At 41.9% G+C, this 24,633-nt stretch overlaps 1 protein-coding gene across 1 annotated transcript in view; it reads left to right on the top strand.

Moving 5' to 3' along the window:
• The window catches only part of GPR149 (G protein-coupled receptor 149), a 101,951-nt gene that overhangs the window by 37,114 nt on the left and 40,204 nt on the right, over positions 1-24,633 (top strand). Inside the window, exon 4 of the mRNA XM_066602422.1 lies at positions 16,003-16,463. Within this exon, the coding sequence (XP_066458519.1) occupies positions 16,003-16,463 (461 nt within the window). The remainder of the gene's footprint in view (positions 1-16,002; positions 16,464-24,633) is intronic.

Raw genomic sequence — 24,633 nt, 5'->3', positions numbered from 1 at the left:
AGCAAGACCTGTTCCTATTGTTCTTCCCTCCCATCTCCTTACATCACCTAGCTCCACCCCCTGTGGTCTGGCTCAGCATTTGGTCATTTTTGCTTCATTTCGTTTCTGGTTACCGGACAGTATACACCATATAACACAGTCTAACTCTCATACAGGTCCTTCCATTTATACACACACATAAAGACAAAAACATTTGCATGTCAGTTACTAATGTGTCAGTACTTTTTTAAGTGTCAGTACTTCCTCACTTGTCTAAAAGTGTCGGTACTTCCCAACCCTGCTTATTTCCCCCCGTCTCAACTACTTCTCTTATACCTATAAGAGGATCCCATCAGGGATTTTATCCCCTGAAAATTTTAGGCTTCCCTGGTACAATTTATACCATGCCTTTCAGAGATCGGCAAGCGGGTTTCATATTCTGTACTTCCTCACATTCTGTACACTGACCATGCAAAGTAACAAATAAAGACAATAACAGTTAAACACCCGCACAGCATATTCAGCCCACCATATGAATTCTTAAAAAACTTGAAGATTTATAAGAGGCATGCACTTCTTACCCCTCGGACAGGAAAGGAGCAGCCAGGAAGCACGGATAGATTGTGGCAAGATAAAACCTTACCTTACTGCGCAGTTTTTGTCAATCCGTGGTTCCGAGTGGCTCCTTATCCCATCTGGGTCCGGGGGGGTTCGAGGTGTAGGTGGTCCTCTTGTTCCATCAAGCCCCGCGTTCGGGCGCCAATTATGTTAGGGATAAAATCCATGTTACGTTAATATGCTGTGGGGCTCCAAATCAGAGCTGGTTATGGCAGCCACCATGAGAAAGCAATAGACACAGGCATCACGGTCGTGTCTTAGAGCAATCTGCCTTTATTGTGTAAATTGACTTAGTCTTATACAGAAAAAAGTAGGCGTATCAGTAGGTTAGTGTTACAGAGGTTGACCTGTTTTACTGGTACATAATTTTGTCTTCTCTATAAACAATGCTTTATTTGTTTGTTTGTAGACATCGTGTCTGGTATCCTGATTATCATCACACTCTACATTCTAATTGCATGCCCTACCTAGACAGCAGTAAGAAACAAAGCATTCCATACAACCTTTTGATCAGTGTAACGAGATAAACAGGATCTTTGGAGACATGATGGACACTTAAGATTACACCTCTACATAATGTAATTAAGTACTAGCCTAAATGTACAAGCATTTAGCAGACCTTTTCATAGGACACAGAATAGAGTGTACAATTTAGGCCTACAGCCTCCGGAAACGTATATTACAGATGGATGAAATGTATACATATATAAGTTTTCATGTTCATAACCCTCACACTGTCACGGCCAATAGATCATGGCAGCATCCCTGCCATGTTCTATAAACAATAGAAAAAGCTTCCAAACCGAAACCTTTGTAGCAAACAAAGGCTTTAGGAGAAGCATACAACACTTGTAGCCAGGTGAGAAAGTGTGTAAGAAAATTCAACATTCCAAACAGAGAACACAGATATAGCCACCGCAAAGTATCAAAAGCTTTATGGATATCCAAGGAAAGCAGCATAGCAAGAATGCCTCAAGAGCGACAAATGTGGGTAAGGTGTGTTATACAATTAATGTTGTCTGGGGTCTGACGGTCTGAAACCCAATCTTTTCTAATAATTAAAGGGAGAGCAGCATTTAGATACATTGCCAGGATCTTAGTAAGGAGTTTCATATCAACATTAATTAAGGAAATAGGGTAGTAATTCAATTTATCTAAAAAGTCCTTTTGCAGTTTAACTTCCAAAAGAGAGGCTTGCCCAGCTGGTGCCCATCCCGCATGGTGTTAAAATAAATAGATAGGTAGGTGCTCAGAACAGAAGACAACATTTTATAATACAAGACAAAGAAGCCATCAGGACTAGAGATGAGCGAGTATACTCGCTAAGGCACATTACTCGAGCAAGTAGTGCCTTAGCCGAGTATCTCCCCACTGGTCTCTAAAGATTCGGGGGAGGGCGGGGGGCGGGGAGCAGTGGGGGAGAGCGGGGAGGAATGCAGGGGAGATCTCTCCCTCTCTCCCCGCCGCAACTAACCTGTCACCCGCGCCGGCCCCCGAATCTTTAGAGACGAGCGGGGAGATACTAGGCTAAGGCACTACTCGGTTGAGTAATGTGCCTTAGCGAGTATACTTGCTCATCTCTAATCAGGATGCAAACTCTCATTAGATTTAAGGGTTTTGATAGCACCTACTACTTTGTCTGGGGTGATCTAGCCAAGGAACTCTAAAAATAAAGCGGAGCATGGAGGGAGATCTGTTTTTATTTACTTGTGATAGATTATTTTACTCTGCTTTCCGTACATTATTATAGGGGCAATCATCTTCCTTGAGCTCCTGACAGAATTCAGAGATGCACTTTACAGCAGCCTCATGGATCATATGATCTCGTAATCTAGAGATGCTTCATTGCTTTCTATGGAGGAGTCTTATAGATATGCTGTGTGACCTGTGCAGAGGTCATTATGCAGGGAGGGGAAGTGGATGAGCTGTGACCATCACCTATTGTGAATGGTGGGTCTAGTGCTATCTATTTATAGGTGCCACCTTTCATTGTAATCCTGCCTGTGATGATAATGAGATGACTGCTGAAAACTTTTCTCTATAGAGCGTGAGTCATCACATTTCTTTACTTCCTGTTCTGTGTCTTGTTATCTCAGTTACTAGAGATATATCTCACATAATGCTTAGTGACCAGCACAAAAACATCATTTTCGGTAAATAAAGTGATTTGCAAGTTACCACATTGTCTATCCTATTAACACAAGTTGTTGCAAAGTACAGTAACTACTCAAGGTTAGATTTACTAGGCACGGTGAATAGCCACATCATTAAAGCACAACTATAGACAACATATAAATACATCCAGTTTTTGCTTTGGTTTTACAGTCTAAGGCCTTAGTCAGACGGGCGTTTTTTTGCGCGATTTGCGGATCGCATGACGGATGCGCATCCGCAAATCGCGTGACCGCTGCGTGCAAGTCGCCCGCAAATCGCCCGAAAATCTGCTCCTAGCCGTGTTTCATTAGAAACGGGCCGGAGCTGTCCAGCGCATTGCATTCAATGGAGACGGCAATAGAGCCGCCTCCATTGAAAGCAATGCGCTGCAGGCGAGCCCGGGATGAATTGTCGGTAAGGGCTTAAATATATAAGCCCTTCCCTGCAATTCATCCTAAAATGTGTTAAAATAAAAAAAAATTGTATACTCACCTTCTCCCGGCAGCTGGAGCTCCGCGCGGCCGTCCTGCAGTGGGTGTGAAGGGGGTGTGAGTCAGACCTGCCCCCTGATTGGCTCAGCGCTGAGCCAATCAGAGGCATGCCTCACTCACACCCATTCATGAAACTGGCCTCTGATTGGTCAGGGCTGTGACCAATCAGAGGCAGATCATTCAGCAGGCGGGGATTTTAAAGCCCCGCCGGCTGAATAGTGCCGAGAAGCAGTTCAGGAGAACTGACAGCGGCCGCGGCTGGACTCCGGCTGCAGCGGAAAGGTGAGTATACAATTTTTTTTTATTTTAACACATTTTAGGATGAATTTCAGGGAAGGGCTTATATATTTAACCCCTTCCCGACAATTCACCCCGCGCACGCCGGCAGCCCATTGCTTTCAATGGAGCGGCTGTATTGTCGCTCCATTGAATTCAATGGGCAAACATCGTTCTTCTCTGCCACAGCTGTTACAGCTGTGGCAGAGAAGAATGATTTGTCTTCTATATGTTCTCAATGGGGTCGGCGCTGCTGCCACCGGCCCCATTGAGCGCATATACAGAAGAGAACAGGAATCGCAGATCGCAGATAGGTGCGATCTGCGATTTTTTGTTCTATAATTTATCGGACAAGCGCATAAAAAGCGCTCATGTGTCCGATACCATTGCAAAGCAATGGTTTTATAAAATCGCCGGACGCATGCGCATGCGCAAATCGCGGCTAAAAACGCCCGTCTGACTAAGGCCTAAGGGCTCATGCCCACAACCATATGCATACAACTCTGCGGGTTTCCCCACAGTGTTTTACACATTTTTCAGCCATATGCTCTGCCGGTAGAGACTGCTTATGGCACTGTGCATGACCGCAAATCACATGCTCACGGACATGCACAGTGTGATTTTTAATTATTTTTAAACAGAGTGGAGATGCATTCGAAAATGCTACCCATATGCAATGCATTGCATATGAACAGTGTATCATACGCAGCTCATAGTAGTGTATAGGACTCACACTGCGTATGTACCGAGAGAAATAGAGCATGATATAATTTATTTCTCATGCGTATCGATATACAGTGTCCACATGCCAATGTGCATGGAACAATGAAAGTCCATTGACACACGACCATGCAACGCACCCGTAATACGCGGTGAAAACACAGTGGTGGGCATGAACCCTTAAAGGGATGAGTCCTAGGTTCCAATCATTGAAATGATATATTTCACTAAACTGCTAGTTATATGACTTGTAAGGTCCTATTATATGGGCCAATGATCAGTCGAACGAACATTTGCAGAAACGTTCATTCCCAATCATTGAACTGGGTAAGAATGCCCAACAATCAGCTAACAGAAATGCTCGTTTGTTGTTGATCACATCTTTTATGTGGGCATAAACTCATCACTTGTCAGCACCACATCCCCTCATATAAATTGTTTGTTCCCACATCTCAATGTCTCCCTCAAGGTGTAATAAGTTAAACTTTGAAATTTTTCCCTTTTAGTCTCAGGCTCATTAGGGGACATAAGCTCAATATTAAGCTCCATGGAGAGAGAGCCAAGTACAAGTGCTCTGCTATCTCTGGAAGTCCCATACAGGTAAATGGGATGGCACCCACCATTCTATTCATGCAGGGGAACATTGGACCAACATTCTTGTGATTGGTTGGTCTCCCATTGGTTAGACAGTTATCTCCTATCCCAATCTAAGGATATCCCCTATAAGGCTAGATGGCAATTTTGTTATGCATGCCAATCTGGATTGGAGATTGCTCTGGAAGCATAGAGTTCTTGCAATTGCCAATGAAATTTAAGCAGTCATACCACATTTTATTTGTTACCATGCAACACATAATACAGTCTCTTGGCCAATGGGTCTCCTAATGTATGACACAATGTACCCTTAGAATAATAAGTAATAAATAATTCACATGTACACTGACAGTAATATACATAGTAAATAGTGCAGACTGAACATTGCCGGTAGCTATAACCCCCGAGAGTGGAGGAAAAGTTCACATTCTAGAACACATCGCTGAATATCATTATAATGCACTCCTTGACAATTTATACATCTTTTCAAACCCATAGAATTTAGTTGTCTTCTCACAGTGGAATGATGGGTAGAAACATCTGGAGATTTTTTTTAAAACCCACGGTGGGAGTAAAACTTGTCTTTCAATGGTGAAAGCTTTAAAGTGGTTGTCCGAATGATTACATTTAAACATTTTAGTCTTTTTGTTATTTCATTGGCTGGATAATTTCTTGAAGTAGTTTATTTGATGGTGACAGTTTTGGTGGTCTACAAGATTTTGAATAGTTCTCAGTTTAACCCCTTATTGTTCAAGTGTATTTTGGATCTAAGGACACAATTTTTTTTGGTGATTTTCATCTCCATTTTTCAAAAACCATAACTGTTTTATTTTTCTGTCGATATGGCCATAGGAGGGCTTTTTTGTGTGTGGTGAGCTGTAGTTTTTATTGGCTCCATTTTTGGGTACATATAGTGTCAGTAGAATACTAAAATTATATAGTAGTTTTTTTTAGGATTTTCCACTTTAAAACCCCTTTTTAGGGTTTTAAAACCAACATTTTTTTTTGTGTTTGCATTGCTGCACTCAAAGTCCCATAACTTTCTTATTTCTCCATTGACAGAGCTCTGTGGGGGCTTCTTTTACATGTTAGAAGTTAACAGCGGGGATCGGTTCTCACCAATCCCCACTGCTGCAGCAAGAGGCTATACTGCTGCGGATGGTGCAGGCTCAGCTTCTGAGTCTGCTCCATGCATAGGATGTACCTGTACACCTCTTCATGGGAACCTCTTTTCACCCAGAGCGTACATATAATCCCTGGGTCAAAAAGGGACTAAAGGGTTTTTTCACACAAATATTACTGGTGAACTATTCTCCGGATAGATCATCAATATTTGAATGCTGGAGATCCATCGCTCAGTATCCCCAACGATCAGCTGATTGTCTGACTCACTGCCAGTGGGATAGTGACAGACATCATAATTGGTGTCAGAGCTGCAAGTCTCAGAAACAACACCAATGCAGAGCTGGAAGTGTAATAGGTGGCTTCCGCAGGATAGGTCATTCTTCGTATTTGCCCGGAAAACCCTTTTAAACCCTAAACAACGCAGGACATAAGGTTATGTCCTGCATGTTCGGGGTGTCTATGGTGGGAGATTGTGGGGTGATCCCTCCATACATCACAACTGCCTGCTTTTTCTTACAGCCGGCACCCACCTGCAAAAGCTCTAATAAGCCACTCGGCTCATCTGAGCTGTTAGCCCTTTAAATGCCACCATCAATTCTGACACCGGCATTTAAATTACCTGACAGGCCTCCCGCGATGAGAACCTGGGTTGCCATGCAGGTGTCATGGCAGCCGGTGTCCTTCTGAAAGGCATGGCTTGATAGAATGCCTGTTAGAATACAGGTCTAGAATATAGTATGATGTAATGCTATGGCATTACATCATACTGCAGTAGTGATCAAGGCATCACAAGTTCTTGTTCCCTTTGGGGTAACTAAAAAAAAAAGTTAAAATTAAGCTTAAAAAAAGATGAGACATTGCGCAACTATGTCGACGGAAAAATAAAAAAAGTTATGGCTGCCAGAAGATGCTGGCAGAAAATAATTAAAGAAAATGTAATATCTTTGAAAAAGAATAAAAGTAGTGCAGCAAAAAAAGATACAATTTTGATAACATAGTATTCATACTGACCCATAGAATAAAGATATCAGGTCATTTTTGTTGCAGTATGTATGCCATAGAAACAAGACACACCCAAAGATGACAGAATTTCTTTTTTTTTTTTTTCATTTTACTACACTAAGAATTTTTTTTATGTTTTTCAGTACATTATATGGTACATTATGTAGTACCATTAAAAAATATATAACTCGTCCTGCAAACAACAAGCCCTCAGACAGCTAGGTCGATGAAGAAATAAAAGAGTTATGATTTTTTAAAAGGGGGGAGGAAAAAACAAAAATGGAAATAAAAGGGGATGTCCTTAAAGGGGTTCTGACATGAATAATGTTTTTATGCTTTAGCAGCCATTGTTCCCTGGTGTGCCTAATGGACCCAGGGAACCCATGGTTTAATGGCTGCTAAAGCATAAAAAGATAATACTTACCTTGTCTTCTGTTGTTGTTGACATCGGGGGGTCATCTCCCGGCAGGCGCTGCTCCTCTTCTTCTGTCTGCACGAGCCGCGCCGCTCTGGGATCGCGCGCATGCGCAGTGGAGAGGTGCCCTCTGACAGGAGTCAGGATGGGCTGCGTCTCCACTGCGCATGCGCAGCACTCCGGAGTTCAGCCGGACGGACGGGCCGCCCACAGCAAGCACTGCTTGTGACGTGCTTGCTGTGGCGGTCCGTCCGTTGACCTCGGAAGTGCCTGACGGACGGACCAGAGCAGGAAGCGGTCTTTTTGACCGCTCCTGCTCTGCTTTAAAGGCACAAAAGAAGATGCCGGCTGGAGGGGACATGCCTGGCGATCGGGACAGGCCAGGCAAGGTGAGTAAAATTTTTTTTTTTTATGTCAGAACCCCTTTAAGGGGTTAATATTTTTAGAACAGTTTGGTAAACAATGTTTTTTCATTTACTTTCCCTTGACTTTCTTTTTCTTATTGAAGTTATTTCATATCTCATGTCCAAAGCAATATCTCCTTTAGCCATTTAAAATACACAAGATTTTCTAATGTATTTTTTATAGCTGTATGATTGAAAATGTAGGAGCGGCAGCAGGATGTACAAAACTAAAAAGAGTGAAGACATTGAAATCTAGATGTGATACTTTTGGTGCTTGTTTCTGATTAGAGATGAGCGAACGTACTCGTCCGAGCTTGATGCTCGGGCGAATATTAGGGTGTTCGGGATGTTCGTTATTCGTAACGAACACCACACGATGTTCGGATGTTCGGGTTACTTTAACTTTCTTCCCTGAGAAATCATTTCTATATGCGCTCAATGGGGCCGGCGGCAGCAGCGCCAACCCCATTGAGAACATATAGAAGACAAATCCTTCTTCTCTGCCACAGCTGTAACAGCTGTGACAGAGAAGAACGATGTTTGCCTATTGAATTCAATGGAACCGGCAATACAGCCGACTCCACTGAATGCAATGGGCTGCCGGCGATCGCGGGATGAATTGTCGGAAAGGGGTTAAATATATAAGCCCTTTCCTGCAATTCATCCAGAAATGTGTAAAAATAAAAAATATATATATACTCACCTGGTGCCGACAGACGGAGTTCAGCGCGGCAGGCTGCAGTTCTCCTGAACTGCTCTGAACAGCTGTGAGTAGTATTCAGCAGCCGGGGATTTAAAATCCCCGCCTGCTGAATAAGATGCCTCTGAATGGTCACAGCCTGACCAATCAGAGGCCAGCCCTCACTCACACCCATTCATGAATTCATGAATGGGTGAGTGAGGGCTGCCTCTGATTGGCTCAGGGGCAGGAGAGCTGCCCCTGAGCCAATCAGAGGCAGCCCTCACTCACCCATTCATGAATTCATGAATGGGTGTGAGTGAGGGCTGCCTCTGATTGGCTCAGGGGCAGGAGAGCTGCCCCTGAGCCAATCAGAGGCAGCCCTCACTCACCCATTCATGAATTCATGAATGGGTGTGAGTGAGGGCTGGCCTCTGATTGGTCAGGCTGTGACCATTCAGAGGCATCTTATTCAGCAGGCAGGGATTTTAAATCCCCGGCTGCTGAATACTACTCACAGCTGTTCAGAGCAGTTCAGGAGAACTGCAGCCTGCCGCGCTGAACTCCGTCTGTCGGCACCAGGTGAGTATATATATATTTTTTATTTTTACACATTTCTGGATGAATTGCAGGAAAGGGCTTATATATTTAACCCCTTTCCGACAATTCATCCCGCGATCGCCGGCAGCCCATTGCATTCAGTGGAGTCGGCTGTATTGCCGGTTCCATTGAATTCAATAGGCAAACATCGTTCTTCTCTGCCACAGCTGTTACAGCTGTGGCAGAGGAGAACTTGCTGTGTCGTTCCCATCATTTTCTTGAATTGCCAAGATTTTCACACATGAAAACCTTAGCGAGCATCGGCGAAATACAAAAATGTTCCGGTCGCCCATTGACTTCAATGGGGTTCGTTATTCGAAACGAACACCCGAACATCGCGGGAAGTTAGTTTCGAATAACGCAAACCCGAACATTTTGGTGTTCGCTCATCTTTATTTCTGATGTCTTCTGAAAAATATTTATTTTCTGTTTTCTTCCAATACCCTTTATAAATGGACTTTTTGACTGGAAATTAAATAAAGTAAATGGTGATCTTTGACGTTTGCATAGCGATGTAGCTTTTGAATGCTATTTAATGCAAAGGACATCACAATATGACATTCAGAAATTATAATGAATATTTGAATGAAATTCAATTTCCTTTTGCAAAGCCTCTCACTGCATATTTATATTTTTCTCTGGCTTTACATATTACACCGGATAAGCTTGAATACACAAATAAAATCACATGCTCAGGGCTAGTTGGAAATATGTAGGACAGTTTAATGATAATTATTTTCTTAGCATTTTAGTTTTAAAAGGCAGGCCTCTCTAAAGGGGTCGTTATACCTAACAAATCCATACTGCATGATCTGATAAATCAGATGGTGCAGAATGGAGCTTTTCTTCCAGCTTCGGAGTAAATATTCCCTTAGGTCCATTCCCATACAAAGTAGGAGCAAAAAAATTAGAGCCACTTACCGCACATCATGAAAGGGCAGCTTGAGGCCTTAGTCAGACGGGTGTTTTTTCGCGCGATTTGCGCATGCGCATGCGTCCGGCGATTTTTTAAAACCATTGCTTTGCAATGGTATCGGACACATGAGCGCTTTTTATGCGCTCGTCCGATAAATTATAGAACAGAAATCGCAGATTGCACCTATCTGCGATCTGCGATTCCTGTTCTCTTCTCTATATGCGCTCAATGGGGCCGGCGGCAGCAGCGCCGACCCCATTGAGAACATATAGAAGACAAATCATTCTTCTCTGCCACAGCTGTAACAGCTGTGGCAGAGAAGAACGATGTTTGCCCATTGAATTCAATGGAGCCGGCAATACAGCTGGCTACATTGTAGCAATGGGCTGCCGACGTGCGCGGGATGAATTGTCGGGAAGGGCTTAAATATATAAGCCCTTCCCTGCAATTCATCCAGAAATGTGTTAAAATAAAAAATATATATATATACTCACCTGCTCCCGGCAGCCGGAGTTCCGCGCAGCCGGCCTGCAGTGGGTGTGAAGGGGGTGTGAGTCATATATTTAAGCCCTTCCCGACAATTCATCCCACACTCGCCTGCAGCGCATTGCTTTCACTGGAGCCAGCTGTATTGCCGGCTCCATTGAATGCAATGCGCTGGACAGCTCCGGCCCGTTTCTAATGAAACGCGGCTAGGAGCAGATTTTCGGGCGATTTTCGGGCAGTGGTCACGCGATTTGCGGATGCGCATCCGTCATGCGATCCGCAAATCGCGCGAAAAAACGCCCGTCTGACTAAGGCCTAAGGGTTGACCTAAGTTTTACACTGTTACTTGTTCCACATGTCAGGATGCAATATGCATGTTCATAACCTTACCATTATGTTACGTCCATCTAAAAATACATGCTATATGGTGCCCATGTGCAATTCACTTTCGGTGTTAGTGCAACAACAACTCAAAAGAAGTCATCAAATGTGTCTGTATAGAATGTATTGTATGTATATTCATACAGTAAAATATAGCGACTTGTTATTTGTATAGCAACAACTTATTCCACAGCACTTTCAGGTAATTTTACCGACCTCTGAAGGATGGAAGTCTGAGTCAACTACCTGAAGCATTGAGGGGATTGAACCTGCAACCTTCAGGTCACTTGCTGCCTTAAAGGGGTTGTCCCGCGGCAGCAAGTGGGTCTATACACTTCTGTATGGCCATATTAATGCACTTTGTAATGTACATTGTGCATTAATTATGAGCCATACAGAAGTTATAAGAAGTTTTTCACTTACCTGCTCCATTGCTAGCGTCCTCGTTTCCATGGAGCCGACTAATTTTCGCCGTCTAATGGCCAAATTAGCCGCGCTTGCGCAGTCCGGGTCTTCTTCTTTTCTGAATGGGGCTCCGTGTAGCTCCGTGTAGCTCCGCCCCGTCACGTGCCGATTCCAGCCAATCAGGAGGCTGGAATCGGCAATGGACCGCACAGAAGCCCTGCGGTCCACCGAGTGAGAAGATCCCCGCGGCCATCTTCATCAGGTAAGTAAGAAGTCACCGGAGCGCGGGGATTCAGGTAAGCACTCTCCGGTGATCTTTTTTAACCCCTGCATCGGGGTTGTCTCGCGCCGAACGGGGGGGTTGAAAAAAAAAAAAAAACGTTTCGGCGCGGGACAACCCCTTTAACACTCTGCACCACACGACGCCCCTAAATGAACCATTAATTTGTATAGTGAGATATCCGTGTAATATGATGACAGCATAGTGCTATAAGCGGGATACTATCTGTTTGTTATGATCTGCAGAGATTCACCTGCTGTTTTGTAATTTCTACTAGTGTGTAGTTTGGGCTATGCGGCGGTTTCACAGCTTATCCATTAAAGCGAGAGGAAGAAAAAAGGGTTGGAGCAAAACCAATAGTGACAGACGTGAGTCCCAGATCAATATTCAGAACTCAGAAACCCTAGAGAGGGTTGCAAAAAAAATATATATAAGGATAAATGATGAAGGTGCTGCCAACCAGATAGACCCACCAATGGTGGGCAAGCTTAATGTGCAAAGACCAAAAAACTGATATCTCAGCACTACTCTCCAATGAAGGTCGTAAGACAGTGGGATAAAATATCCAATTTCTCTTTTTTTAGATGAATTCAAAAAAGCAGAAGATATGCATTTCAGGTGAACCCCTTTATCAGTCAGCTGGGTAGAGCTAGTATGCAAAGGATAGTTAAGATAATTGAAAGGATTGCAAACACAGAGTGTGCATTACAGGAATAGAAAAGGGTATAAAAAGAGGAAAATAAAAGACAACATAATAAAAACAACAAATAAGTAACATGAAAAAGCAAATGGATAAATAATATGAGTAAATATACAAATAAAGACGCATAGTAGGTAAAATAACAGAAAAGCATGTGTGGCAAGTTCACAGAAGGGCCTGCAGAGGGCATTAAAGCAGGGCTTCTGTGTACTCATCAGCTGGGACAGTGGTAGGGGTGTGGTTGGAGGAGATAAAACCGCAGACACGCTCCTGGAAAGAAGGAAGCTGGCTGAAAGCCAGATAGAGAGGCTTAGGCATGGTGTGGACCAGACCTGGCCCTACACATGTCTGACATGGAGAGGATGACCCCTAGACATCCCGGGTGGAGGATAGTGATTGTGTGGAGATGTAGAAATTATATATATCTATGTCACCCAGCCTCTTCCTCCCTAAGCATCCATCCCCCTTGTTGTTCCCTCCATTACAGCTTCCACCATTGACATAGCTGTTCTGATTTTCATTCCCTTTCCCCATCCCCCTTCTCCCCGTTTTCTACCTTACTCATTCCCATATTCTTCCCTTCCTGTTTTCCTCCATCCCCATCTGTACTGCTAGTATCACAGCCCCACACGTCTATATGCCATTCACCGTTTTGTTCTGTTATCGGCCAATCCCCTGACACTCCTGCCTCCCACTGTGCATGCTCCAGGCTCGTCCGCGATCCACACACCCTGTCCTCCATGTCTCCTGGTGTTCCCAGCCCCGATCCTCTCCGCTCCTGGTAAGTCACTTGCTTTTTCCTTTTTGTTTTTACCCCTCCTCTGCTTCCTTATTGACATCATTACTCTGTTTACCCCTTTCAGACTCCACTGAGTTCTTGTTCCCATAGTCTCTTCTTTTGCCTCTCGTCCCCTAGGTACCACCAGCACTTTTGGGTCCACATTCCCCAGTCCCAAGAGTGATGGTAAGTACTTTCTTTCTTTCATTACAACCATCCTCCCAATCCCAAATATACACACATCATACCACCCCTTATGTAACATTTCTAACAGTTAGTATTGTATATGTACGTATGCGTATGTCCACAAGCGTGGTATTCGCACACATGTACTTATTTATTTTGTATACATTTTTACGTCTGTCTTATGCGCTGGTATAGGTATATATTCCCCTCCCTTTGTTATTTATAAAAGGAAAAAAAAATAAGAGCTTTTATTCTGTTTTCTTTTTCTTCCATACATATATTTAATGATATTTTCCATACACAACTATTTGCCATCCACGGTTTTATAACTCTCTGCCAATAGACATAATTTGCTTTATGATTCCAGTGAAAGTATTTTATAATGTTCGTCTTGTTCTTCATGCGTTTTTCCATGCAGTCCTATTATGTCATTATTTATATATATTATTATAGTATTTTATTGCATTTCATCTATTTTTACCACATCCATTTAACCTCGTTTTTTTGGCTTTTTAGCACTGACATTAAACATTATTTATATGATTAATGGATGTATTCAGATGATTATTTATTTTATGTGCTTCTGTTTTCTGACATATTTTTCTGTTATTTTACCTAATATGCACTACTATTTGTATATCCACTCATATTATTTATCCATTTACTTCTTCATGTTACTTATTTGTTGTTTTCATTATGTTCCCTTTTATTTTCCTCTTTTTATATCATTTTCTATTGCAAAGCAAATACTGTATTTTGCAATTGTTTCAATTATCTTCTTCACTATCATTTGCATACTAGTTCTATCCAGCCTGACTGATGAAGGGGTTCACACCAAAACACGTATCTTCTGCTTTTTTAATTCATCTAATAAAAGAGATTGGATATTTTATCCCACTGTCTTAAACCTTTATTGGAGAGTATTGCCGAGATACCAGGTTTTTAATCCATTAGGGCGAGCACCCACTGGCGTTTGCGTTTTCCGCGGGACAAAAACGCAGCGTTTTCGCCGCGTTCCCCGCGTTTTTTCCGCCCGTTTTCCGCGGCGTTTTTCGCGGCGTTTTCGCGGCTTTTCCATTAATTTCCATGGAGAAAAATAAGGACACATATGCAACTGACAGCTCCTATGTTAAAAACGCAAACGCAATGCAAAAAAAATGCCAGTGGACAGGAACACATGTTATCTCTATGCCTGTGCAGGAAAAACGCAAAACGCAAAACGCAAAACGCAGGTAAAAAAAACGCCAGTGGGTGCTCGCCCTTAGAGTGGTCAGCTGACCACAGTACTGCGGTCCAGGCTCGTTTGGAAAGTACTTGCTATTGGTTAGATTCTCTTTAAATATTTCTGGCTTCTGCAGTGTGTTGCCAGTTATAGTGTAAGCTATGTGCACTTAAATCCAGTAATTCTTGTTTGCTTATAGTACCTTGTTCCTAGTCTAGTTGATTTCTTGTCGGTGTACTCTTTCTTTTGTTTGCTTTTTTTTTTTTTTTTCTAGTCCAGTCTTTTCTTCTTTGGCTTAACGTTTTTGTTTGCTCTTTCACTGTTTGTTTCTATCTTGTCATAGTTTGATTCATAGTTTAGATCTGCTCTGTCTGACTTTCACATCTTTTGTTCTAAGTGTTCTCTTTTTATTAGGGTCAATATTTCAGAAAGGATTTCCATTATGGATAGCTTTACGGGCACCCAAGTACAGTGGTGTCTTGTCTCAGGATCCACATAATGGATAGACTAGTTAAAGCCTTAGAGAAAGCTAGAATTAGGATCAGTTATTGTTACTTCGCTGTCTGTCCATTATCATCATTTGCTCCATTATCTAATATCATCATCATGTGATTACCTTCACTATTCTGTTCCTGTCATCTGTTGGCAAGTCCCTATTTTTGCATTCCTGTTACATACTAATATCCACATATGCTTCCTATTATTGTTCATTCAACTTTCCTGTTGTTATATAATTTGGCCCCTCTGCTCGTCCTGGGTGTATCTGAGTACAGGGAGATATTGTGAGTAAAAAAAGAGTGTACTTGAAACAGCTCGCTAATGTTCGAATGTATCCATACCCGGGTATATTATGCTTGATGCAAAGGAAACATAATCTGTTCTTCAGCTTTTGTATCATCTGCTTTGGAAAGTAAGCAATGACTGGCGGGGCACGACCATCAGTGTTGGCGTGGTGATGGATTTAGAGAACACTGTGTTTTTGTTTTTTTTTATTTTATAACATTTATTTTTAATTTTTTCCTTAAGTTATGCAAAGCCCACAAGCATTTCTTTTTTGTCCATTACTCAATTGTTTATGGTTCTCTTGAGCCCTCGACTGACATTCCACTGACTATCACCCCTGTGCTTTCACACAGGAGTGATAGTCATTCAGTGGATGGAGGTGGAGTGTGCAGGAGATCTCTGCCAGCCACCTGCCTCCATTCAGTGTAAACAGGCAGTCATTCAAAGATGGACAACTGCCTGTTTATACTGAGCAAGAAATTGCTCAATACATTTTTGTGCGACTTCTCACTCAGTACCTTTTTGGGTGCTGTGTTTACATGAGCTAAGAGTCTCCTATTATCTCTTATTTGAGCAATTATTCTGACGATTATTGACCCATGTATAACTATCCTTAGATGCTACAAAGGTAGGCAGCATTGATGTGTTCTCTCTGAGCATGATGTCCTCTGTTCTCATATACTTGTCATAAGTCTGGTGCTTCTAAGACTAGCAAAACAGCCTTATATACAAGTAGAATAGAGATAAAATTGTTATATGCTCACTTACTTAAATCACCTTAGTAATTTACTTTTTTTTAACTTTCTAGTCAAGAAAAGAGGATTTGATTTCAATCTTTCCTTCAATAAAGGCTATGGCATTTACAAGATATCACAAGAAAATCATAACACTGGAGAAAACTCTGTGTCCTACCATAATTTAATTAATTATGAATGTGAAAACGCAAATGACCCTCGTTGTGAGAGGATCCTCAATACGGCTGTACTGGATTTCAGCACTATCAGTCTGCAGGACAGCTCCATGCTGAAGGATGTTGGCAAACTCAGAAGTCTTAACACAGAGTTAAAAGCAGATCCAGCGAAAGACAAGGCCATTGGTCTGCTCCTTTCTGAAAAAATTGGAGTCTTTAAAAGAGATGACATGAGGAATTTTGAAAAGTCTGCATTCTATGAAGGTCAGGACAGGAGACTGTCGCACGAGGAAAGTCGTAAGCCAGAACTCACAGACTGGGAATGGTGCAGAAGCAAGTCCGAACGCACACCACGACAGGTAATGCTGCACATTAAATGACAGTAGGAAATGATGTCTTAATAGTGACAAACAAATAGCATTAAGAACCATATCTTATACAGTACGGTCTGTGGTTATGTACTTATGCTAAACAGCACTCCTTTTGAAAGTTTTTGTGGTCCCCAGGCTGGTAAAATACAAGGCGCTCCATATCAGGAACGAAAATGTTAAAAATTGAACAAACACATCAATAAATAATATAGTGAATCATAATGTGCCTTCTAGATAGATCATGTTTCCAGGACAAGATCAAGGGTGGCGTAGACCCCCACGAAAAACATTCATGGGGAAAGTAGAAAATGATAACTAGAACACCTACTAGATGACATATAGAGCAGATAGCATGAAATGTTGATAGAGACACCCAAATAGTGGAAGCCCCAGGGCAATTGCTTCTTTTTTCCTTGCCCTGAATAATCCAGCCCTGAATGTTTCACATAGGTAGCAAATATGTCTTAGGCTATGTTCACACTTCTGTCAAGGCAGAAGTAGCATATCCATCATACGACGGGCTTCGACGTCACCCAACCAACCCTATTGACTTATAATGGGGTCCATCGACTCATGCTACAATGGTTGTCATTTTGATGGGAAGAATAGTGCTGCATGCTGTGCTATTCTTCCTGTCGCATATTCCAGAGAATCTGACTAAATTGTGAATAAAATTATACATATTTTTGGTGGATTAGTCTGGTGTCTTTTATCCTGAACCAATGATTTTAAAGCAATTCCTTTCTCATCATTTCAGTCTATAGTAAATTACATTTTAAAATGCAACCAATCGTTCTGAACAATATACCGATGGTTTGCCTTTCCTAAAAGTTTTAGCTCAAAGGCATTAAAAAGAGCAAGCATGACTTTTTGACTTTTATTTCACAATGTTATTTTATATACAGTCTTCTGTACTGCAGTATGTTACAACTTAGACAACACATTTTTCTAGTGAGCATTTACTGTACATTACAACTATGCAGTTTAATAGTCAGTAAAACAGAACAAATGCTAATGTTTTGAGGCTCATGTAAAAAAATGTATACAATTTATTGGTGTAAATCGGTATTTTTAAATATGGCATTTATTCATGAAAGCCATGGTTACTATTTCTGTCAGGTGTCATGTCTGGATCTAAGAGCTTGCACAAGCGGTGACGAAAAGTATCAGATACAAAGACAGGGCAAAACTGGTGACTGGTAATACCAGTCTTTACAGACTTATAAAAGATAACAGGACTGAATTCAGCAAGGCATGGAGGGCTTCACGGCTAAAATAGCTTTAACCACCTAAACTGCATCAGGCCCTCAAGCAGAGCACCCGCTCTGAAAAGGGTGACCCCCACTACAGGTGAGAGACTGGAGAACAGTCAGACAGTCTAAAGACAACTACATTAATGCTAATTCACAAATGGAATAAAACCATAAGTACTAAGCAGACAGAATCTCTAGTACTAAACACTATGATAATTGAGGACTTCACTAAGTAATCTCTGGCTAGCGTGGCCCCGGAGTACTAACAGCATAACTGACCAGTTTATATACATTACAACTACTACTGATAGGCTGACTGGGTTAACAGACAACCCAGCAGGCCTGTCAGTTCTGGCACCTGAGGAAGATGTTACTTTTTCAGTGTCCAGCGCTAAATGACAGTACACATGTGCCAACTGGAGCATCAAATGGTTGAGGGTCATATGCTGACTTCATCCCAGACCACGCTGTTGGTGCCATAACACCAAGCTTTCTCACAATTGCCAATACTATGCATTTGAGCATTAGCCAAATTTATTAAGCAAGTATAACATTTTTAATAGCAAAAAACAGTCAGCCTGCCTATATTTGATCATGACAGGCGAACAAGCCATGACATTTTCATTATTTTGTGAGACACTGTAGGTTTTATAAAGCATGCTCCAAAAAACTAGAATTTAAACCAAAGTTACGTAAACTCATGCAACAATTTTGAGAATTTAAGCTCAAGAAGTGAAGGAATGAATAAAAAATTAAAGCCTTGACAGTCAGTATAAGAAAAGCAGCAGAGACAGACCTTTGGCCAGGTTAGATGTTTGTCAAAAGTTAATATTTATGGTGTGCTGAAAATTTGGAGAGTGGAAGATGTTATTTAGCAGGAAAATATTAGAGTTTGGAAAGATTAATTAGTAAATTGAAAGGGAATACCTCCAAATTATGCTCCCCAAAATTCATAGGTAGTTTACTTATAATCAATTTCATTTGCTATCCATGTGAGCAACCATTCCCATTCACCTTATTATAACGGACGGAGAGCTGATAAAAACCTGACATACTGATGTACAAGGGAAGAACCTATAACTACAATCATTGAGAAGAAATCTTGTAGACACATACTGTAGAAAATAAGACTTTCAAAATTAGCATATGCATAAAGGATTGGCTCCACAATCCACGGTTGGAAGCAGGACTCCTTAGGGTCTATTTGAAGTATGTAATTTGTGTAATTGTTGTTTTAGGTGAATTTTCAAAATAAGCTTTATGGATACATGGGGATAATGCTATTTCTGACCATGATGTGACATATATCCATTTATGACCAGTTTTTCCCCTCTGCATGCTCTAAATGTCACTTTTCCCTTAACTCAGCTTCAGAGGAGATGGAGACTAGCTACTGTGATGTCTCCTATACACTAAACAGAGAGAGGAGGACATCCACCTTCCCTATCTCTCTTTTATATAGAGACACAACAGTACTCGCTAGTGTGACTGTGAACCCAGCACTAGGGTGAGGACTTAGTCACACAGGTGCATGGGCACCCATACATGGGCGCCGATGTGCCCGTGTGACTGAGATCTTACTGCAGGAAGAAGACAGCTGCACTTCAGGATGGACGACTCCCCGCAGCGCCGCAGAAAGAACACATGACCGGCAAGGAAGCCAGTCATATGTTCTTTTTTTTCGGCGCTGCAGAGAGACGTCCATCCTGAAGTGCAGCCGTCTTCTTCCTGCAGTAACACAGACGCCGATGCACCCGTGTGACTAAGCCCTCAGACAGTAAAATACTTACTAGAAGCAACAGCATCTCTGTGTCTCTTCCTGCCTCTTTCTCTCTCTGCAGTTGCTCCCTCCTCTCCCACTCCTCTCATTGACTGATATGGGCAACACCTGTAGCGGGATCCCTAAGTAAAGAAGGCTGAAAGTCTTGTTTTAAGCCTTTGGATTCAGGTTTCCTAGGGGGCTTTTTCTTTCTGCCATTATACAATGTGGCCATCTGCTGGCTAGAGCCAGTACTGCGATATGAAACATGCTGGAGAGGCACCCGAAAACAGAGTGAACAGTAATCTACAGCAAGAATACCCTGCCGGACATCTTCCGACAACGGAGCTGTATAGCCTTCAATCAGAATGTCTTCAGACGTCAGACAGTGGATTGGAAAGGGTTAATATTTCCATCACTGAAGGACTGATTTTACCAGTGAATTGAAAGTAAGGGTCCTTTTAGATGGTATTCATTCCAGCAATTCTTGCTCCTATGCTTTCCCGTAGGAGTGCTAATCTTTCAGTGATGGAGGTGGAGCAGACCACCTCCATTCACAGTAAACAGGCAGTGATTCATAGATGAGCAATTGCCAGTTTACAAAGGATGATTGTAATTTGACTTTTATGCCTGCCTAAACTAAACACCAAACTATAAGCAAGCAAATTAGCGGTCGTTGCTCTGTCGCTGACAATGCTTAATTCCAAAATTTTTTGTAAATATGCCTAAACAATTAATCCAGTAGGCTCACCATTAACCGTGCTTAGTAAAAAGAACAAAAGTGATTGCACAACTGTTTCACAATCACTGTTACACACCACGTACTGACTGAACAATATAAGGGTAGGTTTATGCAACATATAGGGTATGCTTCCACATGGTGGAAACACTGCAGATTAATACGCAGTAAGTTGTAATTAATGAACTGTGTTTTTACATAGACTAAATAAAAGAATTAAAATCATAAAACAAAAATATATGTTTGGTATCGCTGCGTCCATAAAGGTCCGATCTATCAAAGTAATGCATTATTTACCCCACACGATGAACATCGTCCGAAAAAAAATTTAAGAACACCAGACTTCCCTTTTTTTTGGTCATTCTGTATCCTAGAAATGCGCCCCTGCAAAACTATGTTGACAGAAAAAATAAAAAGGTTATTGTGCGCAGAAGAAGGCGGCAGCAAATCATTTGAAAAAAATTAAATGTCTTGAAAAAAAGTACAAGTACAACAAAAACTACATAAGTTTTGGTATCGTAATAATTGTACTAACCCAAAGAATAAAGTTATCCTGTCTTTTTTGTTGCAGTTTGTGGGCTGTAGAAACAAGACGCACTGAAAGATGGTGGAATTTAGGTTTTTTTTGTTCATTGTACTCCACTTAGAACCTTTTTAAAGTTTTTCAGTACGTTATAAGGTACATTAAATAGTACCACAAAAACAAGCCCTCATACAGCTATGTTGATGGATAAATAAAGGAGTTACGATTTTTTAAAACAAACAAAAAAAAGCTTGGTCACTAAGGGGTTAAAAAACTTGAAAATGAGACGTGCTGCTATTATTCCGTTTTACAAGTGTAATCAGCAGGTTTTAATTTTACAGAAACATATCAATTACTTTCTGTTATGAAATTTAAAAATATATATTTGTTTGCACAGTGTTCTTGTTCCTTTTTGCTCGTTTTGAACAATTTTTTGAACAAAAATCGGTCAGTCTGAGAGCACCTTTAGTCTACACAGATCTCCGGTGAGTGATAACATTCTAATGTCATCTGTAGACTGAAAGACTGTGGCTGTTAACATTCAGAGCTTCTGAATGGGGTTTCTGTAACCCCATTCACAGTACTTCAGCAAACAACCTAATGTGGCTGCACATAAGTTGGCACTAAACATTTAGCTCTCCTATATTGCAATCTGTCTTCCTGCATGCTACTAGGGTATATGGTGATTAAGCCTGCCCTGCAGTTTATCAGGTGGTGCGTATTTGGCTTCTTTTTCTGGGAGTTATGTCTTTGTACATTTTTCTCTCACCTCTGTGATTCTATTTAGCTATTAGTGAGATAGCATAGGTTCTGATGTACGCGTGGTGGCCTTGCCACGGCACGTCAACTTGCAAACTAACCAAAATGGAAACTAACACCCACATTTATCAATGTTTTTTGCATGCAGGGGGGAGCCAGGGATGTCATGCCAGTGTGGTGCATTGTGGTGATACAGGGCAGTCCACTGCCTTGCCAGTAGGGGTTGTATTCCTGTATGGTGCAGTGCACTAATCTATGGCTGGCATCCTTGGTATCAGTTCATACGTGTGGACTATGTTGTCTGATTCATCCGTCCCCCAATCTTGGGTTGAGCTGAGTGGCTGCACATTAGCCTGCACTAAATATTGCAATCTGGCTTTCTGCATGCTAATAGGGAATGTGGTGATTGAGCCTGCCCTGCAGTATTAAGTGATTCATGTTTGGTTTCCTTTTCTGTGAGCAATGGGAAAGATGTAGATTAACCCACAGAATAGTGCTAAGGGTAGCTTTAAACGGAACGACTAGTCATCCCAACGACTATCATTCCTGTGCTTTCACACAGGAGCGATAGTCATTCATTGAATGGAGGCAGAGTGCACTGGAAATCTGTTCCGGCTACCCACCTCCAATTGCCATGAACAGGCAGTCATTCAAAGATAAATGACCGCCTGTTTATACTGCGGGACAACTCGCTCACTAATCGCTTTATTTCTGTGAGCTGAAACACAGCAACAAACAACTAATAAATGATTTCCCACTCAGTAGCCTGTTGGGTCTTGCATTTACATGGGACGCCAAGTGCTGCAAATTGTTGTTTTGAGCAATTTTTCGGCTATCTAGTTGGCCGCTGTAAAGCCACCCTAATTCTTGCACGGATCCACGGCATATCAACTGCATATCCGTGTCAGCCTTGGATTTTTGCCTCTTGTGAATATATGTCGGTTTTGCCATTGGCAAATCTGTTGACATGAGAACATATTCTAATTGCTGTCAATTTTGTCACTACATTTCTAGCTATAAATCATTTTTGTCCTAGGTCTACTGCAGAATGGATTTGGATGCTCAGATTCTGCGAGATCCTCTGTTGATTCCATATAACCCATGCATAGTTATTTGCTGTCACCCATGCTCTATTTTTATTCATACAGAAAGATTGATTTGCTGGATAGACGTGCATTGAGGTAAGTCGCCGTATTTGGACTCGTTGATTGTCATGTGTTTATAGACAGTGACATTTTGGTTTCTGTAAACAACATATGCCTCAGGCAGTAAAATACAAATTTCAGTCCATAATAAAACTTCTGTTCTGTGCCACTTACTACTTGTTACTGCCAACTTGATCTGTGTTATGTCAGTACAATATGCTTCCATATGTGTCTCCTGTTAATTGTATTTCTTTGGGGATTTTGAGCAAGTTAAACACGCCATCATATTATATTACATAGCAAAGGCCATCATAAAAGTCTCTAGGAATACAGGCATATTTGGGTTGTCAAATGCACTTACGTATAAGCGGAGCTGTAAAATGGGCCGAGATGTTTTACTATGCCAAGTTTATGATGGCTAGGGAAGTGACAGGATAAAGGTTAATGCTTGTCCTGGTCCTACCTGCCTATTTCCAATAGTTTATCTTCTGTGAATATTAAAGCCCGTTCCCAGCCTATAGAAATATACTATTACTATTTGATAAAATCTTAACCAGGTTTTTTGTCAGGCTGATGAATCCTATTCAACGACTTCTTAAGAATGTTAAGTGACAACTTTAAGCTACTTGACTTATTCAGCTTTCATTTGTCAGTAGCTTGACAAATTGTTAAGTGCAAATGGAGCTTCATGACACGACTCAAAACTCTTTAGCCACTTTCACAAGGCCGCATCTAGGGCATTATATTGCACCAGCATATGTAGGCTAGAACCAGGAGTGCATCCGAAGCACAGAAGGTGTACAGATCTTTACATTAGCCTTTATCTCCTGGTGTTGGCTAACAAATACTGACCAAACTACTACGGCGTGAAAATGGTCTACAGCAGATTTATATCACTCCCGTCACGTTGTGGATGTGTGTGGATTTTTAATTAACAAAGACTGGATTTTCAACCGTATGATGCTGGGTTCAACATCTCTAAGGGGGATTATATATAGTCAGAGGACCAGTTGGCATTTGCATTAGTTACAGAACGCAGTGAATGCAATACAGGTTTGTTGTTGCAACAGTATTATTCAGCTGATTCAAAATTATAAATATTGACAGGAAGTATGGTCACCATAAACCCTAAGCTACATGGGTGATTTGAAGTGATGCAGACATGCTACTAAAATTATTATGGGAGTTCATTAACCAACAATTAAAGGGGTAAACACAGTGACATAATATGTTAGGCTGAAAAAGGCTGTAAAAAAATGTCCATCCAGTTCAGCCTATCACCCCCTCTACCCCCACAAATTCTCCTTACACACACACATAGAGTTGATCCAGAGGAAGGCAAAAAAAACTCCAATGAGGTAGCAGCCAATTTTTCCACATTTAAGGGGAAAAAATCCTTCTTGACTCCAGTCTGAGTGACAGCTTTGAGCGATCATTTTGCATAAACTATTAAGTTCGGGTCGGTGAGCGGCAGCGCCATGCTCCGGTGTGCGGGCGCGGCATGTGGTGCGCACAGCCATGCGCGCATGCCTGCTATGAGAGGAGTGCGCACTCTACATCTGTGAGTTATAGTGGCTGGCTGGGAGCTCCGGTCAGCCGGCTTGATTGGTCTCCGCCCAAGGGGCAAAGACTCCTAAATATAGTCTGGCAGCTGCTGATAGCAGTTGCGAGTTATTGGTTCCGTTCCCTGTGTGTCTGACTTTGGTCCTACTCCAATGAAAGTTACCGTGTCTCGATCCAGCTCTGCTTGTGTTCTGGGGTTTTCCTGTTGCGTTGGGTCATTCTGTTGGCCTAGCCTGTCGGTACTAGTAAGTTTTCATCTGCATAGGTACGGCGGTTCCTTCCTGTCCTGCCACTAGGCAGCGTAGGGTCAGTGTTGGCGGCCTGGACCTGTCCACCTTTGGGGCTACCTCTAGGAAGGGACATTGGCGTGGGTGAAGGTCAGGGAGTCCCACGCCATGCGTACCTGTGTACATTTCT

The sequence above is a fragment of the Eleutherodactylus coqui genome, chromosome 1, assembly GCF_035609145.1.
Source record: "Eleutherodactylus coqui strain aEleCoq1 chromosome 1, aEleCoq1.hap1, whole genome shotgun sequence".
Classification (NCBI taxonomy): domain Eukaryota; kingdom Metazoa; phylum Chordata; class Amphibia; order Anura; family Eleutherodactylidae; genus Eleutherodactylus; species Eleutherodactylus coqui.
The sequence above is the reverse complement of the archived record's forward strand: the minus strand, read 5'-3'. Positions and strand labels throughout refer to the sequence as shown.